The sequence below is a fragment of the Nerophis lumbriciformis genome, linkage group LG36, assembly GCF_033978685.3.
Source record: "Nerophis lumbriciformis linkage group LG36, RoL_Nlum_v2.1, whole genome shotgun sequence".
Classification (NCBI taxonomy): Eukaryota; Metazoa; Chordata; class Actinopteri; order Syngnathiformes; family Syngnathidae; genus Nerophis; species Nerophis lumbriciformis.
Genome location: NC_084583.2, coordinates 22175471 through 22194966, shown reverse-complemented (window position 1 = coordinate 22194966; position 19496 = coordinate 22175471). Strand labels below are relative to the sequence as shown.

Sequence of the window (19496 nt, the reverse complement as noted above, 5' to 3'; positions counted from 1 at the left end):
GAAAAAAAAACAAAAAAAACTGAAATAACAAAAATGTATAATCGATGACTAGATCTAAAGTTGATCTAGGGACATAAGCGTTGAAAGTAAAAGAACAAAACTTTTATGAGTGTGGCCCTTTTGGATCCCCAATAATTTTGGTGCGATTTTTTTTTAAAGGTAATTTCTCATGAATTTTAATGAATTAAAATGAATGTAATGAATTATTGACCTATTTAATGCTCCGATTACTTCACAAGTTCACATCACAAATTCTACTTTTAAATATTTTGTGGGCAAATATTGCATATTTTGTGTTTGTCATAAAAAAGTTTCTTTGACAAAAAGGGCATAAAACTGAAAAAAAAAAAAAAAAAACTGAAATAATAACAAAAATGTATAATCGATGACTAGATCTAAAGTTGATCTAGGGACATAAGCGTTGAAAGTAAAAGAACAAAACTTTTATGAGTGTGGCCCTTTTGGATCCCCAATAATTTTGGTGCGATTTTTTTTTTTTAAAGGTAATTTCTCGTGAATTTTAATGAATTAAAATTAATGTTATGAATTATTGACCTATTTAATGCTCCGATTACTTCACAAGTTCACATAAAAATTCTACTTTTAAATATTTTGTGGGCAAATATTGCATATTTTGTGTTTGTCATAAAAAAAAGTTTCTTTGACAAAAAGGGCATAAAACTGAAAAAAAAAACAAACAAAAAACTGAAATAATAACAAAAATGTATAATCGATGACTAGATCTAAAGTTGATCTAGGGACATAAGCGTTGAAAGTAAAAGAACAAAACTTTTATGAGTGTGGCCCTTTTGGATCCCCAATAATTTTGGTGCGATTTTTTTTTTTAAAGGTAATTTCTCGTGAATTTTAATGAATTAAAATTAATGTTATGAATTATTGACCTATTTAATGCTCCGATTACTTCACAAGTTCACATAAAAATTCTACTTTTAAATATTTTGTGGGCAAATATTGCATATTTTGTGTTTGTCATAAAAAAGTTTCTTTGACAAAAAGGGCATAAAACTGAGAAAAAACAAAACAAAAACTGAAATAATAACAAAAATGTATAATCGATGACTAGATCTAAAGTTGATCTAGGGACATAAGCGTTGAAAGTAAAAGAACAAAACTTTTATGAGTGTGGCCCTTTTGGATCCCCAATAATTTTGGTACGTTTTTTTTTTTTTAAAGGTAATTTCTCGTGAATTTTAATGAATTAAAATTAATGTTATGAATTATTGACCTATTTAATGCTCCGATTACTTCACAAGTTCACATAAAAATTCTACTTTTGAATATTTTGTGGGCAAATATTGCATATTTTGTGTCATAAAAAAAAGTTTCTTTGACAAAAAGGGCATAAAACTGAAAAAAAAAAAAAAAAAACTGAAATAATAACAAAAATGTATAATCGATGACTAGATCTAAAGTTGATCTAGGGACATAAGCGTTGAAAGTAAAAGAACAAAACTTTTATGAGTGTGGCCCTTTTGGATCCCCAATAATTTTGGTGCGATTTTTTTTTTAAAGGTAATTTCTCGTGAATTTTAATGAATTAAAATTAATGTTATGAATTATTGACCTATTTAATGCTCCGATTACTTCACAAGTTCACATAAAAATTCTACTTTTAAATATTTTGTGGGCAAATATTGCATATTTTGTGTTTATCATAAAAAAGTTTCTTTGACAAAAAGGGCATAAAACTGAAAAAAAACAAAAAAAAACTGAAATAACAAAAATGTATAATCGATGACTAGATCTAAAGTTGATCTAGGGACATAAGCGTTGAAAGTAAAAGAACAAAACTTTTATGAGTGTGGCCCTTTTGGATCCCCAATAATTTTGGTGCGATTTTTTTTTTTAAAGGTAATTTCTCGTGAATTTTAATGAATTAAAATTAATGTTATGAATTATTGACCTATTTAATGCTCCGATTACTTCACAAGTTCACATAAAAATTCTACTTTTAAATATTTTGTGGGCAAATATTGCATATTTTGTGTTTGTCATAAAAAAAAGTTTCTTTGACAAAAAGGGCATAAAACTGAAAAAAACAAAAAAAAACTGAAATAATAACAAAAATGTATAATCGATGACTAGATCTAAAGTTGATCTAGGGACATAAGCGTTGAAAGTAAAAGAACAAAACTTTTATGAGTGGGGCCCTTTTGGATCCCCAATAATTTTGGTGCGATTTTTTTTTTAAAGGTAATTTCTCATGAATTTTAATGAATTAAAATTAATGTAATGAATTATTGACCTATTTAATGCTCCGATTACTTCACAAGTTCACATCACAAATTCTACTTTTAAATATTTTGTGGGCAAATATTGCATATTTTGTGTTTATCATAAAAAAAGTTTCTTTGACAAAAAGGGCATAAAACTGAAAAAAAAACAAAAAAACTGAAATAATAACAAAAATGTATAATCGATGACTAGATCTAAAGTTGATCTAGGGACATAAGCGTTGAAAGTAAAAGAACAAAACTTTTATGAGTGGGGCCCTTTTGGATCCCCAATAATTTTGGTGCGATTTTTTTTTTTTTAAAGGTAATTTCTCGTGAATTTTAATGAATTAAAATTAATGTTATGAATTATTGACCTATTTAATGCTCCGATTACTTCACAAGTTCACATCACAAATTCTACTTTTAAATATTTTGTGGGCAAATATTGCATATTTTGTGTTTGTCATAAAAAAGTTTCTTTGACAAAAAGGGCATAAAACTGAAAAAAAAACAAAAAAAACTGAAATAATAACAAAAATGTATAATCGATGACTAGATCTAAAGTTGATCTAGGGACATAAGCGTTGAAAGTAAAAGAACAAAACTTTTATGAGTGTGGCCCTTTTGGATCCCCAATAATTTTGGTGCGATTTTTTTTTTAAAGGTAATTTCTCATGAATTTTAATGAATTAAAATTAATGTAATGAATTATTGACCTATTTAATGCTCTGATTACTTCACAAGTTCACATCACAAATTCTACTTTTAAATATTTTGTGGGCAAATATTGCATATTTTGTGTTTGTCATAAAAAAGTTTCTTTGACAAAAAGGGCATAAAACTGAAAAAAAAAAACTGAAATAATAACAAAAATGTATAATCGATGACTAGATCTAAAGTTGATCTAGGGACATAAGCGTTGAAAGTAAAAGAACAAAACTTTTATGAGTGGGGCCCTTTTGGATCCCCAATAATTTTGGTGCGATTTTTTTTTAAAGGTAATTTCCCATGAATTTTAATGAATTAAAATTAATGTTATGAATTATTGACCTATTTAATGCTCCGATTACTTCACAAGTTCACATCACAAATTCTACTTTTAAATATTTTGTGGGCAAATATTGCATATTTTGTGTTTGTCATAAAAAAGTTTCTTTGACAAAAAGGGCATAAAACTGAAAAAAAAATCAAAAAAAAATGAAATAACAAAAATGTATAATCGATGACTAGATCTAAAGTTGATCTAGGGACATAAGCGTTGAAAGTAAAAGAACAAAACTTTTATGAGTGTGGCCCTTTTGGATCCCCAATAATTTTGGTGCGATTTTTTTTTAAAGGTAATTTCTCATGAATTTTAATGAATTAAAATGAATGTAATGAATTATTGACCTATTTAATGCTCCGATTACTTCACAAGTTCACATCACAAATTCTACTTTTAAATATTTTGTGGGCAAATATTGCATATTTTGTGTTTGTCATAAAAAAGTTTCTTTGACAAAAAGGGCATAAAACTGAAAAAAAAAAAAAAAAAACTGAAATAATAACAAAAATGTATAATCGATGACTAGATCTAAAGTTGATCTAGGGACATAAGCGTTGAAAGTAAAAGAACAAAACTTTTATGAGTGTGGCCCTTTTGGATCCCCAATAATTTTGGTGCGATTTTTTTTTTAAAGGTAATTTCTCGTGAATTTTAATGAATTAAAATTAATGTTATGAATTATTGACCTATTTAATGCTCCGATTACTTCACAAGTTCACATAAAAATTCTACTTTTAAATATTTTGTGGGCAAATATTGCATATTTTGTGTTTGTCATAAAAAAGTTTCTTTGACAAAAAGGGCATAAAACTGAAAAAAAAACAAAAAAACTGAAATAATAACAAAAATGTATAATCGATGACTAGATCTAAAGTTGATCTAGGGACATAAGCGTTGAAAGTAAAAGAACAAAACTTTTATGAGTGGGGCCCTTTTGGATCCCCAATAATTTTGGTGCGATTTTTATTTTTTTTTAAAGGTAATTTCTCGTGAATTTTAATGAATTAAAATTAATGTTATGAATTATTGACCTATTTAATGCTCCGATTACTTCACAAGTTCACATCACAAATTCTACTTTTAAATATTTTGTGGGCAAATATTGCATATTTAGTGTTTGTCATAAAAAAGTTTCTTTGACAAAAAGGGCATAAAACTGAAAAAAAAACAAAAAAAACTGAAATAATAACAAAAATGTATAATCGATGACTAGATCTAAAGTTGATCTAGGGACATAAGCGTTGAAAGTAAAAGAACAAAACTTTTATGAGTGTGGCCCTTTTGGATCCCCAATAATTTTGGTGCGATTTTTTTTTAAAGGTAATTTCTCATGAATTTTAATGAATTAAAATTAATGTAATGAATTATTGACCTATTTAATGCTCTGATTACTTCACAAGTTCACATCACAAATTCTACTTTTAAATATTTTGTGGGCAAATATTGCATATTTTGTGTTTGTCATAAAAAAGTTTCTTTGACAAAAAGGGCATAAAACTGAAAAAAAAAAACTGAAATAATAACAAAAATGTATAATCGATGACTAGATCTAAAGTTGATCTAGGGACATAAGCGTTGAAAGTAAAAGAACAAAACTTTTATGAGTGGGGCCCTTTTGGATCCCCAATAATTTTGGTGCGATTTTTTTTTAAAGGTAATTTCTCATGAATTTTAATGAATTAAAATTAATGTTATGAATTATTGACCTATTTAATGCTCCGATTACTTCACAAGTTCACATCACAAATTCTACTTTTAAATATTTTGTGGGCAAATATTGCATATTTTGTGTTTGTCATAAAAAAGTTTCTTTGACAAAAAGGGCATAAAACTGAAAAAAAAACAAAAAAAACTGAAATAACAAAAATGTATAATCGATGACTAGATCTAAAGTTGATCTAGGGACATAAGCGTTGAAAGTAAAAGAACAAAACTTTTATGAGTGTGGCCCTTTTGGATCCCCAATAATTTTGGTGCGTTTTTTTTTTAAAGGTAATTTCTCATGAATTTTAATGAATTAAAATGAATGTAATGAATTATTGACCTATTTAATGCTCCGATTACTTCACAAGTTCACATCACAAATTCTACTTTTAAATATTTTGTGGGCAAATATTGCATATTTTGTGTTTGTCATAAAAAAGTTTCTTTGACAAAAAGGGCATAAAACTGAAAAAAAAAAAAAAAAAAACTGAAATAATAACAAAAATGTATAATCGATGACTAGATCTAAAGTTGATCTAGGGACATAAGCGTTGAAAGTAAAAGAACAAAACTTTTATGAGTGTGGCCCTTTTGGATCCCCAATAATTTTGGTGCGATTTTTTTTTTTAAAGGTAATTTCTCGTGAATTTTAATGAATTAAAATTAATGTTATGAATTATTGACCTATTTAATGCTCCGATTACTTCACAAGTTCACATAAAAATTCTACTTTTAAATATTTTGTGGGCAAATATTGCATATTTTGTGTTTGTCATAAAAAAAAGTTTCTTTGACAAAAAGGGCATAAAACTGAAAAAAAACAAAAAAAAAAACTGAAATAATAACAAAAATGTATAATCGATGACTAGATCTAAAGTTGATCTAGGGACATAAGCGTTGAAAGTAAAAGAACAAAACTTTTATGAGTGTGGCCCTTTTGGATCCCCAATAATTTTGGTGCGATTTTTTTTTTTTAAAGGTAATTTCTCGTGAATTTTAATGAATTAAAATTAATGTTATGAATTATTGACCTATTTAATGCTCCGATTACTTCACAAGTTCACATAAAAATTCTACTTTTAAATATTTTGTGGGCAAATATTGCATATTTTGTGTTTGTCATAAAAAAGTTTCTTTGACAAAAAGGGCATAAAACTGAGAAAAAACAAAACAAAAACTGAAATAATAACAAAAATGTATAATCGATGACTAGATCTAAAGTTGATCTAGGGACATAAGCGTTGAAAGTAAAAGAACAAAACTTTTATGAGTGTGGCCCTTTTGGATCCCCAATAATTTTGGTACGATTTTTTTTTTTAAAGGTAATTTCTCGTGAATTTTAATGAATTAAAATTAATGTTATGAATTATTGACCTATTTAATGCTCCGATTACTTCACAAGTTCACATAAAAATTCTACTTTTGAATATTTTGTGGGCAAATATTGCATATTTTGTGTCATAAAAAAAAGTTTCTTTGACAAAAAGGGCATAAAACTGAAAAAAAAACAAAAAAAACTGAAATAATAACAAAAATGTATAATCGATGACTAGATCTAAAGTTGATCTAGGGACATAAGCGTTGAAAGTAAAAGAACAAAACTTTTATGAGTGTGGCCCTTTTGGATCCCCAATAATTTTGGTGCGATTTTTTTTTTTAAAGGTAATTTCTCGTGAATTTTAATGAATTAAAATTAATGTTATGAATTATTGACCTATTTAATGCTCCGATTACTTCACAAGTTCACATAAAAATTCTACTTTTAAATATTTTGTGGGCAAATATTGCATATTTTGTGTTTGTCATAAAAAAAAGTTTCTTTGACAAAAAGGGCATAAAACTGAAAAAAAAAAAAAAAAAAATGAAATAATAACAAAAATGTATAATCGATGACTAGATCTAAAGTTGATCTAGGGACATAAGCGTTGAAAGTAAAAGAACAAAACTTTTATGAGTGTGGCCCTTTTGGATCCCCAATAATTTTGGTGCGATTTTTTTTTTTAAAGGTAATTTCTCGTGAATTTTAATGAATTAAAATTAATGTTATGAATTATTGACCTATTTAATACTCCGATTACTTCACAAGTTCACATCACAAATTCTACTTTTAAATATTTTGTGGGCAAATATTGCATATTTTGTGTTTGTCATAAAAAAGTTTCTTTGACAAAAAGGGCATAAAACTGAAAAAAAAAAAAAAAAACTGAAATAATAACAAAAATGTATAATCGATGACTAGATCTAAAGTTGATCTAGGGACATAAGCGTTGAAAGTAAAAGAACAAAACTTTTATGAGTGTGGCCCTTTTGGATCCCCAATAATTTTGGTGCGATTTTTTTTTTTTAAAGGTAATTTCTCGTGAATTTTAATGAATTAAAATTAATGTTATGAATTATTGACCTATTTAATGCTCCGATTACTTCACAAGTTCACATAAAAATTCTACTTTTAAATATTTTGTGGGCAAATATTGCATATTTTGTGTTTGTCATAAAAAAAAGTTTCTTTGACAAAAAGGGCATAAAACTGAAAAAAAAAAAAAAAAAATGAAATAATAACAAAAATGTATAATCGATGACTAGATCTAAAGTTGATCTAGGGACATAAGCGTTGAAAGTAAAAGAACAAAACTTTTATGAGTGTGGCCCTTTTGGATCCCCAATAATTTTGGTGCGATTTTTTTTTTTTTAAAGGTAATTTCTCGTGAATTTTAATGAATTAAAATTAATGTTATGAATTATTGACCTATTTAATACTCCGATTACTTCACAAGTTCACATAAAAATTCTACTTTTAAATATTTTGTGGGCAAATATTGCATATTTTGTGTTTGTCATAAAAAAAAGTTTCTTTGACAAAAAGGGCATAAAACTGAAAAAAAACAAAAACAAATAATAACAACAATTTATAATCGATCGTCCGATTACTTCACAAGTTCACATCAAAAATTCTACTTTTAAATATTGTGTGGGCAAATATTGCATATTTTGTGTTTGTCATAAAAAAGTTTCTTTGACAAAAAGGGCATAAAACTGAAAAAAAAACAAAAAAAACTGAAATAACAAAAATGTATAATCGATGACTAGATCTAAAGTTGATCTAGGGACATAAGCGTTGAAAGTAAAAGAACAAAACTTTTATGAGTGTGGCCCTTTTGGATCCCCAATAATTTTGGTGCGTTTTTTTTTTAAAGGTAATTTCTCATGAATTTTAATGAATTAAAATGAATGTAATGAATTATTGACCTATTTAATGCTCCGATTACTTCACAAGTTCACATCACAAATTCTACTTTTAAATATTTTGTGGGCAAATATTGCATATTTTGTGTTTGTCATAAAAAAGTTTCTTTGACAAAAAGGGCATAAAACTGAAAAAAAAAAAATAAAAAACTGAAATAATAACAAAAATGTATAATCGATGACTAGATCTAAAGTTGATCTAGGGACATAAGCGTTGAAAGTAAAAGAACAAAACTTTTATGAGTGTGGCCCTTTTGGATCCCCAATAATTTTGGTGCGATTTTTTTTTTTAAAGGTAATTTCTCGTGAATTTTAATGAATTAAAATTAATGTTATGAATTATTGACCTATTTAATGCTCCGATTACTTCACAAGTTCACATAAAAATTCTACTTTTAAATATTTTGTGGGCAAATATTGCATATTTTGTGTTTGTCATAAAAAAAAGTTTCTTTGACAAAAAGGGCATAAAACTGAAAAAAAAAAAAAAAAAAAACTGAAATAATAACAAAAATGTATAATCGATGACTAGATCTAAAGTTGATCTAGGGACATAAGCGTTGAAAGTAAAAGAACAAAACTTTTATGAGTGTGGCCCTTTTGGATCCCCAATAATTTTGGTGCGATTTTTTTTTTTTAAAGGTAATTTCTCGTGAATTTTAATGAATTAAAATTAATGTTATGAATTATTGACCTATTTAATGCTCCGATTACTTCACAAGTTCACATAAAAATTCTACTTTTAAATATTTTGTGGGCAAATATTGCATATTTTGTGTTTGTCATAAAAAAGTTTCTTTGACAAAAAGGGCATAAAACTGAGAAAAAACAAAACAAAAACTGAAATAATAACAAAAATGTATAATCGATGACTAGATCTAAAGTTGATCTAGGGACATAAGCGTTGAAAGTAAAAGAACAAAACTTTTATGAGTGTGGCCCTTTTGGATCCCCAATAATTTTGGTACGATTTTTTTTTTTAAAGGTAATTTCTCGTGAATTTTAATGAATTAAAATTAATGTTATGAATTATTGACCTATTTAATGCTCCGATTACTTCACAAGTTCACATAAAAATTCTACTTTTGAATATTTTGTGGGCAAATATTGCATATTTTGTGTCATAAAAAAAAGTTTCTTTGACAAAAAGGGCATAAAACTGAAAAAAAAACAAAAAAAACTGAAATAATAACAAAAATGTATAATCGATGACTAGATCTAAAGTTGATCTAGGGACATAAGCGTTGAAAGTAAAAGAACAAAACTTTTATGAGTGTGGCCCTTTTGGATCCCCAATAATTTTGGTGCGATTTTTTTTTTTAAAGGTAATTTCTCGTGAATTTTAATGAATTAAAATTAATGTTATGAATTATTGACCTATTTAATGCTCCGATTACTTCACAAGTTCACATAAAAATTCTACTTTTAAATATTTTGTGGGCAAATATTGCATATTTTGTGTTTGTCATAAAAAAAAGTTTCTTTGACAAAAAGGGCATAAAACTGAAAAAAACAAAAAAAAAAATGAAATAATAACAAAAATGTATAATCGATGACTAGATCTAAAGTTGATCTAGGGACATAAGCGTTGAAAGTAAAAGAACAAAACTTTTATGAGTGTGGCCCTTTTGGATCCCCAATAATTTTGGTGCGATTTTTTTTTTTAAAGGTAATTTCTCGTGAATTTTAATGAATTAAAATTAATGTTATGAATTATTGACCTATTTAATACTCCGATTACTTCACAAGTTCACATCACAAATTCTACTTTTAAATATTTTGTGGGCAAATATTGCATATTTTGTGTTTGTCATAAAAAAGTTTCTTTGACAAAAAGGGCATAAAACTGAAAAAAAAAAAAAAAAACTGAAATAATAACAAAAATGTATAATCGATGACTAGATCTAAAGTTGATCTAGGGACATAAGCGTTGAAAGTAAAAGAACAAAACTTTTATGAGTGTGGCCCTTTTGGATCCCCAATAATTTTGGTGCGATTTTTTTTTTTTAAAGGTAATTTCTCGTGAATTTTAATGAATTAAAATTAATGTTATGAATTATTGACCTATTTAATGCTCCGATTACTTCACAAGTTCACATAAAAATTCTACTTTTAAATATTTTGTGGGCAAATATTGCATATTTTGTGTTTGTCATAAAAAAAAGTTTCTTTGACAAAAAGGGCATAAAACTGAAAAAAAAAAAAAAAAAATGAAATAATAACAAAAATGTATAATCGATGACTAGATCTAAAGTTGATCTAGGGACATAAGCGTTGAAAGTAAAAGAACAAAACTTTTATGAGTGTGGCCCTTTTGGATCCCCAATAATTTTGGTGCGATTTTTTTTTTTTTAAAGGTAATTTCTCGTGAATTTTAATGAATTAAAATTAATGTTATGAATTATTGACCTATTTAATACTCCGATTACTTCACAAGTTCACATAAAAATTCTACTTTTAAATATTTTGTGGGCAAATATTGCATATTTTGTGTTTGTCATAAAAAAAAGTTTCTTTGACAAAAAGGGCATAAAACTGAAAAAAAACAAAAACAAATAATAACAACAATTTATAATCGATCGTCCGATTACTTCACAAGTTCACATCAAAAATTCTACTTTTAAATATTGTGTGGGGAAATATTGCATATTTTGTGTTTGTCATAAAAAAAACTACGTTTTCTTTGACAAAGAGAGCATAAAACAAAATAAAGAATACATGAAAATATAATAAAAACTTATAAAGGATGGATAGATCTGAAGTTAAAATAAAGTAAAAAATAAAACAAAAAAAACAACACTTTTATGATTGGGGCCCTTTCAGAGCCCTAATAATTTTGGTAGGGTTTTGTTTAAAGGTAATTGCTCGTAAATTTTATGAATTAAAATTAATGTTATGAATTATTGACCTATTTAAGGCTCCAATTACTTCACAAATTCACATAAAAAATTCAACTTTTAAATATTTTGGGGAAAACATTGCACATTTTGTGTGTTTGCGTTATAATACACAAAGTTTCATTTGACAAAAAGGGTATAAAACAAAACAAAAAGTACATAAAAAAAAATTATACAAATGTATAATAAATGGGGGCAGCACGGTGGAAGAGGGGTTAGTGCGTCTGCCTCACAATACGAAGGTCCTGAGTAGTCGTGAATTCAATCCCGGGCTCGGGATCTTTCTGTGTGGAGTTTGCATGTTCTCCCCGTGACTGCGTGGGTTCCCTCCGGGTACTCCGGCTTCCTCCCACCTCCAAAGACATGCACCTGGGGATAGGCCCATCCCACCTCCAAGGACATGCACCTGGGGATAGGCCCCTCCCACCTCCAAAGACATGCACCTGGGGATAGGTTGATTGGCAACACTAAATGGGCCCTAGTGTGTGGATGTGAGTGTGAATGTTGTCTGTCTATCTGTGTTGGCCCTGCGATGAGGTGGCGACTTGTCCAGGGTGTAAAGTTAAAGTTAAAGTACCAATGATTGTCACACACGCACTAGGTGTGGTGAGATTATTCTCTGCATTTGACCCATCACCCTTGATCACCCCCTGGGAGGTGAGGGGAGCAGTGGGCAGCAGCGGTGGCCGCGCCCGGGAATCATTTTTTGGTGATTTAACCCCCAATTCCAACCCTTGATGCTGAGTGCCAAGCAGGGAGGTAATGGGTCCCATTTTTATAGTCTTTGGTATGAACTCACAACCTACCCATCTCAGGGCGGACACTCTAACCACAAGGCCACTGAGTAGGTACCCCGCCTTCCGCCCGATTGTAGCTGAGATAGGCTCCAGCGCCCCCCGCGACCCCGAAGGGAATAAGCGGTAGAAAATGGATGGATGGAAGGTTTATTAAGAATAATGTAAGACGTGGTGTTTGCCAGAGATTGAACTGATTAAAGGCAAATATGTCAAAATGACTTGTTTACATATTCTGCTAGTTACATACTGCATGTGCTGCGCCGCCACATCCTCCATTTTAGCTTCTAGAGTGCAAGTTCACTGGGCATTTCCGTGCCCTGTAAACCACCCAGCAGGTTCCGGGCTGCCAAGGCAACCATGACGCCTCTCGTGGAGTAGGTGGCGCTGCCGATGTGCGGCAACACCACTGCACAAAGCCAAACGGGACGGAAAGTTAGCATTGACCAGGAGAGGAAGCAACTGAGATTCATTTCATTGTAACAAAGATGTCCTTCTTACTTACCACAGTTTTTGAGTGTGAGAAGCGGGTGGTTTGTTGGTAGTGGCTCAGGTGTTGTTACGTCCAGGCCAGCTGCTGCTATTTGTCCACTCTTCAGAGCCTCGTACAGATCCTCTTGAGTCACTACAGCCCCTCTTGATGGATGGAAGGAAGCAGAGGTGGGACCAAGTCATTGTTTTGCAAGTCACAAGTAAGTCTCAAGTCTTTGCCCTCAAGTCCGAGTCAAGTCCCGAGTCAAGACAGGCAAGCCCAGAGTCAAGTCCAAAGTCAAGACTGGAAAGTCTCAAGTCAAGTCCTAAGTCCTGCATTTTGAGTTTCGAGTCCTTTCAAGTCCTTTTAACCACAGACTAATATATTAACACAGATTGTGTATGCTTTTCAAACGCTGTATTTATTTATTAAAACAAGTGCATTTTAAATTGCAGGAAAGAAAATTGTGCTGACATTGCACTTTATAATAGCACTATTAACCAGTCATTTTAAACATTAACTCATTCCTTTACAGAACAAACACATTGAAAAATAAAGTGCAAATGTACTTATTTGTACAAAAGTGTTAACATTGAAAAAACATGACATATACGTGAACATAACAAAAAAGTTGTACTTTTTATATGTCAGGGCCCTATGCTGCATTGCATTTGCAAAAGACCAAATTAGCCAAGAGTCTGTCAGTCATTTGTGCACGATGGGGGCGTAGTATGATGCCACCAAGGCTGAAAACTCGCTCACCTGGAGCACTGGAGGCAGGCACTGCCAAGACTCTCATGGCCACTCGGAACAGTGAAGGAAGAGTCTTCATGTTCAATGCCCAGAACAAAAGGGGGGAGAGAGTTTTTTTGGGTTGGTGCACTACTTGTAAGTGTATCTTGTGTTTTTTATGTTGATTTAATTAAAATAAAAATAAAAAAATTATTTCTTGTGCGGCCCGATACCAAACGATCCACGGACCAGTACCGGGCCACGGCCCGGTGGTTGGGGACCACTGAGGTAAACAACCAACAGTATGTCAGAAAGCTAGCTAAAACGGTACACATATTCATAATATAGTATACATTTTAACTGACCTTTATTTGACTATTTTTGTCTTTTTTTAGGTGGCTAAAATACGCGGTGCTGCTGACCGCCGTCTAACGTTACGTGTGATATATTGACTAACGTTAACCCTGCTTAAAAAAAATCACTGAACAAAAAGTATGAATAAGGTAGTGAACTGCAACAGATTCCCGTGTTTGCAATAACGTTATAACGTTAGCAGTGAGTTTACAGCCTCACTGATTTAACTACACAGCAAATAAAAGTCACGTTACTTAGCCAATAAACGTTAGCTTACATTCAAAACTTACCGTTCTTTGTGCAACTTCAAATGCCGGACGAAGTTGGAAGTTGTTGCCTCTCCATCAGTCATTTTCGAACCGCATGTGTTGCATACTGCAAACCGTTTTGTGTTGACCACCTCGTAATTTTTATACCCAAACGAAATTATTTTAGGTATCATTTTTTGTTCACTGGCGTGTGGTTTGGACATGTCTTCTTCGTTGGTTGTCCTGCAATTTGATTGGATGAATGCTGTGTGATGAAAACAAAGTAGATCTAATTTGATTGGCTGTTGTACTGAGAGCACACCAGCTGACACACGCAACGCTGATAGACAAGTACACAATGAAAAATACGGAGCGCTCCCGAATAACTTTTTCATCTTTGGGTTTTGGGGAAAGTAGCAAGTCATGTCAAGTCATGTCAATTCAAAAGGCTCAAGTCCAAGTGAAGTCACAAGTCATTGATGTTAAAGTCTAAGTCGAGTTGCAAGTCTTTTTACATTTTGTCAAGTCGAGTCTAAAGTCATCAAATTCATGACTCGAGTCTGACTCGAGTCCAAGTCATGTGACTCGAGTCCACACCTCTGGAAGGAAGTCATTGAAGAATTATGAATCTGTTCAAGTACCAGTCCAATGGAAAAACAAGTTGACTTTATATGCTTCATTGTATCCATGAAACCAGTGCTTTTCAACCACGTGAGATATTGTCTGGTGGGCCATGGGAAATGACGCAACTTGGTCCGAAAAATATTTTCTGCAAATCAATAATTATAATGTGCCGTTGCTTATCGTCTGTGCTGTGTAGAACTGGGCAGGGTAACCACATAACAACAAACGCGCTCAGAGGAGATAATGTTTGAAGAAAGGTGACGGGTTTTTACAAAAATGTTGTGTTGAAGGGGGAATAGAAAACTTCCTGTATATTTTTGCTGGGGGTTGTGAATTTATGAAATGTAGGTCTAAGTGAGACCTACGGAGAGGTTTTTGTTTCATGTCTCTCCGACCTTCCCAGTGGGAGTTACAGGCAGTTTCGTAATTTTTTTCTTCCGAGGAGCAGTTTTTTATCCGTTTTATTCAAAAATTGCTGTAGAGCACAATTTTTAGATTTGGGGTTAGGTTTTTTCATTAGATCACAGTTTTAGCCAGTCCTGATGTGTGTGTTCAGTTTGGTGAGTTTTGAAGCATGTTAAGGGGGTCAAATTACAGCTCAAAGAGGCAAAAGTTACTGTTTTTAGTACTTGTTTGTCTTGAAGGGGGAATTGCCAACTTCCTGTTGATTTTAGCCCGAGAATGTACCATTATGAAAGTTAGGTCTGAGTCAGACCTACATAGAGGATTTTGTTTCATGTCTTTCCGACCTTCCTAGTGGGAGTTACAGGCAGTCTAGTTTTTTTTTTTCCTAGGGGGCGCTAGAGCGCAATTTTGATTTTTGCAGTTTTTTTTTTTTTATTAAAAGACAATTTTCGCAGGTCCTGATGTGTGGGTCAAATATGGTGAGTTTTGAAGCATGTTAAGTGGGTCAAATTAGTGCTCGAAGAGGCGGCCGGTATAATAATAATAATAATAATAATAAAACCTTAGAAATTCAATAGGTCCTTATGTCCCATTGCATAAGGACTCCCTGTGGGAGTCCTTTTGCAATGGGCCATTGCGGGCCCTAATAAAACCTTACAAATACAATAGGTCCTTATGTCCCATTGCATAAGGACTCCCTGTGGGAGTCCTTTTGCAATGGGCCATTGCGGGCCCTAATTACATTTGTTTAAATCTCAAAGTGCTACAAAGCAGAGGTGTGGACCCGAGTCACATGACTTGGACTCGAGTCAGACTCGAGTCATGAATTTGATGACTTTACACTCGACTTGACAAAATGTAAAAAGACTTGCAACTCGATTTAGACTTTAACATCAATGACTTGTGACTTCACTTGGACTTGAGCCTTTTGAATTGACATGACTTGACATGACTTGCTACTTTCCCCAAAACCCAAAGATGAAAAAGTTATTCGGGAGCGCTCCGTATTTTTCATTGTGTACTTGTCTATCAGCGTTGCGTGTGTCAGCTGGTGTGCTCTCAGTACAACAGCCAATCAAATTAGATCTACTTTGTTTTCATCACACAGCATTCATCCAATCAAATTGCAGGACAACCAACGAAGAAGACATGTCCAAACCACACGCCAGTGAACAAAAAATGATACCTAAAATAATTTCGTTTGGGTATAAAAATTACGAGGTGGTCAACACAAAACGGTTTGCAGTATGCAACACATGCGGTTCGAAAATGACTGATGGAGAGGCAACAACTTCCAACTTAGTCCGGCATTTGAAGTTGCACAAAGAACGGTAAGTTTTGAATGTAAGATAACGTTTATTGGCTAAGTAACGTGACTTTTATTTGCTGTGTAGTTAAATCAGTGAGGCTGTAAACTCACTGCTAACGTTATAACGTTATTGCAAACACGGGAATCTGTTGCAGTTCACTACCTTATTCATACTTTTTGTTCAGTGATTTTTTTTAAGCAGGGTTACGTTAGTCAATATATCACACGTAACGTTAGACGGCGGTCAGCAGCACCGCGTATTTTAGCCACCTAAAAAAAGACAAAAATAGTCAAATAAAGGTCAGTTAAAATGTATACTATATTATGAATATGTGTACCGTTTTAGCTAGCTTTCTGACATACTGTTGGTTGTTTACCTCAGTGGTCCCCAACCACCGGGCCGCGGCCCGGTACTGGTCCGTGGATCGATTGGTATCGGGCCGCACAAGAAATAATAATTTTTTTTTTCTTTTTTTAATTAAATCAACATAAAAAACACAAGATACACTTACAAGTAGTGCACCAACCCAAAACAACTCTCTCCCCCCTTTTGTTCTGGGCATTGAACATGAAGACTCTTCCTTCACTGTTCCGAGTGGCCATGAGAGTCTTGGCAGTGCCTGCCTCCAGTGCTCCAGTGGAGCGAGTTTTCAGCCATGGTGGCATCATACTACGCCCCCATCGTGCACAAATGACTGACAGACTCTTGGCTAATTTGGTCTTTTGCAAATGCAATGCAGCATAGGGCCCTGACATATAAAAAGTACAACTTTTTTGTTATGTTCACGTATATGTCATGTTTTTTCAATGTTAACACTTTTGTACAAATAAGTACATTTGCACTTTATTTTTCAATGTGTTTGTTCTGTAAAGGAATGAGTTAATGTTTAAAATGACTGGTTAATAGTGCTATTATAAAGTGCAATGTCAGCACAATTTTCTTTCCTGCAATTTAAAATGCACTTGTTTTAATAAATAAATACAGCGTTTGAAAAGCATACACAATCTGTGTTAATATATTAGTCTGTGGTTAAAAGGACTTGAAAGGACTCGAAACTCAAAATGCAGGACTTAGGACTTGACTTGAGACTTTCCAGTCTTGACTTTGGACTTGACTCGGGGCTTGCCTGTCTTGACTCGGGACTTGACTCGGACTTGAGGGCAAAGACTTGAGACTTACTTGTGACTTGCAAAACAATGACTTGGTCCCACCTCTGCTACAAAGTATAAAAATAGAAAGTAAGAATATATAATAAAACATTTAAATAGCCATGAAATCATGACACATTGGATAAAAGAGAAACAGATACAAATAGAAACTAGAGCGCAATTTTTAAATTTGGGGTTAGGTTTTTTCATTAGATCGCAATTTTTGCCAGTCCTGATGTGTGCGTTCAGTTTGGTGAGTTTTGAAGCGTGTTAAGGGGGTCAAATTACAGCTCAAAGAGGCAAAAGTTACTGTTTTTAGTACTTTTTTGTCTTGAAGGGGGAATTGCCAACTTTTTGTTGATTTTAGCCCGACAATGTACTATTATGAAATGTAGGTCTAAGTCAGACCTACATAGAGGTTTTTCTTTCATGTCTCTCCGACCTTCCTAGTGGGAGTTACAGGCAGTCTAGTTTTTTTTTTTCCTAGGGGGCGCTAGAGCGCAATTTTTATTTTTGGGGTTTGGTTTTTTTATCAAAAGGCAATTTTCGCTAGCCCTGATGTGTGCGTCAAATATGGTGAGTTTTGAAGCATGTTAAGTGGGTCAAATTGCAGCTCAAAGAGGCGGCCGGTATAATAATAATAATAATTAAAGCTGCAAGCAGCGTTGGTCGGGCCCGCGCATTTGGCAGGTGCTAGTCCTAAGTGTCCCAATACTTTTGTCTACTTTTAGTCTGAAGTGTCCCAAGACTTTTGTCTAGTGTACCTACCTTGTCTGCATTGTGTGGGCACGTTGGTGCTTCCTGCTTTTGAGCAGCCATCTTAAAAAAACAGCACCGCAGGAGCATCAGTGCAGCGGGTCTTTGAAGGGTCATAAAATCAAAACCGGAGCAGGTATCACAACTCTTTCACCAACTTTTAATCAGAAGGGTTCAATCTCTCTCCTGTGTTAGTTTGAAGCCGAAACAACAAACGCGCTCAGAGGAGATAATGTTTGAAGGAAGGTGACCGGTTTTAACAAAAATGTTGATTTGAAGGGGGAATAGCAAACTTCCTGTTGATTTTTGCTGGGGGTTGTCAATTTATGAAATGTAGGTCTAAGTGAGACCTACATAGAGGTTTTTGTTTCATGTCTGTCCGACCTTCCCAGTGGGAGTTACAGGCAGTTTTGTCAGATTTTTCATCCGAGGAGTAGTTTTTTGTGCGTTTTATTAAAAAATTGCTGTAGAGCACAATTTTTAGATTTGGGGTTAGGTTTTTTGATTAGATCAAAGTTTTAGCCAGTCCTGATGTGTGTGTTCAGTTTGGTGAGTTTTGAAGCATGTTAAGGGGGTCAAATTGCAGCTCAAAGAAGCAAAAGTGACTGTTTTTAGTACTTTTTTGTCTTGAAGGGGGAATTGCCAACTTCCTGTTGATTTTAGCCCGAGGATATACAATTATGAGAACTAGGTCTAAGTCAGACCTACATAGAGGTTTTTTTTTCATGTCTCTCCGACCTTCCTAGTGGGAGTTACAGTCAGGCTAGTGTTTTTTCTTTCCTAGGGGGCGCTAGAGCGCAATTGTGAGTTTTGGGGTTGTTTTTTTTTTTAAAAAAGGTAATCTTCGCAGGTCCTGATGTGTGGGTCAAATATGGTGAGTTTTGAAGCATGTTAAGTGGGTCAAATTACAGTTTGTTGTGGCGGCGGAAGAATAAAGAATAATAAAACGAACGAATAACAATAGGTCCTTATGTCCCATTGCATAAGGACTCCCTGTGGGAGTCCTTTTGCAATGGGCCATTGCGGGCCCTAATAAAACCTTAGAAATTCAATAGGTCCTTATGTCCCATTGGGATGGGCCATGCGGGCCCTAATAAGAGCATGAAAGCACTGGATAAAACAGATAAGCAAGCAGTGCATTTGAAAACAACAAGACACAGAAATGAGATAAAAGCTGTGCTAAAAATAAAAAAAAAAGTGCCTTTTTAGTCCCTTCTTAAAACGGTCGAGCGACTGTGGTGCTTTAAGATGGTCGAGGAGAGCGTTCCAAAGTTCGGGAGCGGTCGAGCAGAAAGCCCGGCGGCCCATAGATTGTAACTTTGTCCTGATGGCTTTGAGGAGGTTAGTGTTTGAGGAGCGGAGGTTGCGGGGAAACTAGGTAGGAGGGGGTGTTGCCGGAGATGCTTTGATGAGTGAGCAGGTTGATCTTAAATTGGGTCCGGGATGCGATAGGGAGCCAGTGGAGTGATGTCAGTAGGTGGCAGCAGGTAGTTCATTGCTTTGTAAAAGTCGCAAATTTGTGTCGGG

The 19496-nt window shown here is 33.1% G+C and overlaps 1 protein-coding gene across 1 annotated transcript in view; it reads right to left on the bottom strand.

Moving 5' to 3' along the window:
• Nucleotides 1–12056: 12056 nt before the first annotated feature.
• grhpra (glyoxylate reductase/hydroxypyruvate reductase a) overlaps nucleotides 12057–19496 on the bottom strand; it is a 36110-nt gene continuing 28670 nt past the window's right edge. The window contains exons 9-10 of the mRNA XM_061930330.2: nucleotides 12426–12556; nucleotides 12057–12329 (exon numbers count right to left, since the gene is read on the bottom strand). Of these exons, the coding sequence (XP_061786314.1) occupies nucleotides 12208–12329; nucleotides 12426–12556 (253 nt within the window). The 3' untranslated portion in view covers nucleotides 12057–12207. The remainder of the gene's footprint in view (nucleotides 12330–12425; nucleotides 12557–19496) is intronic.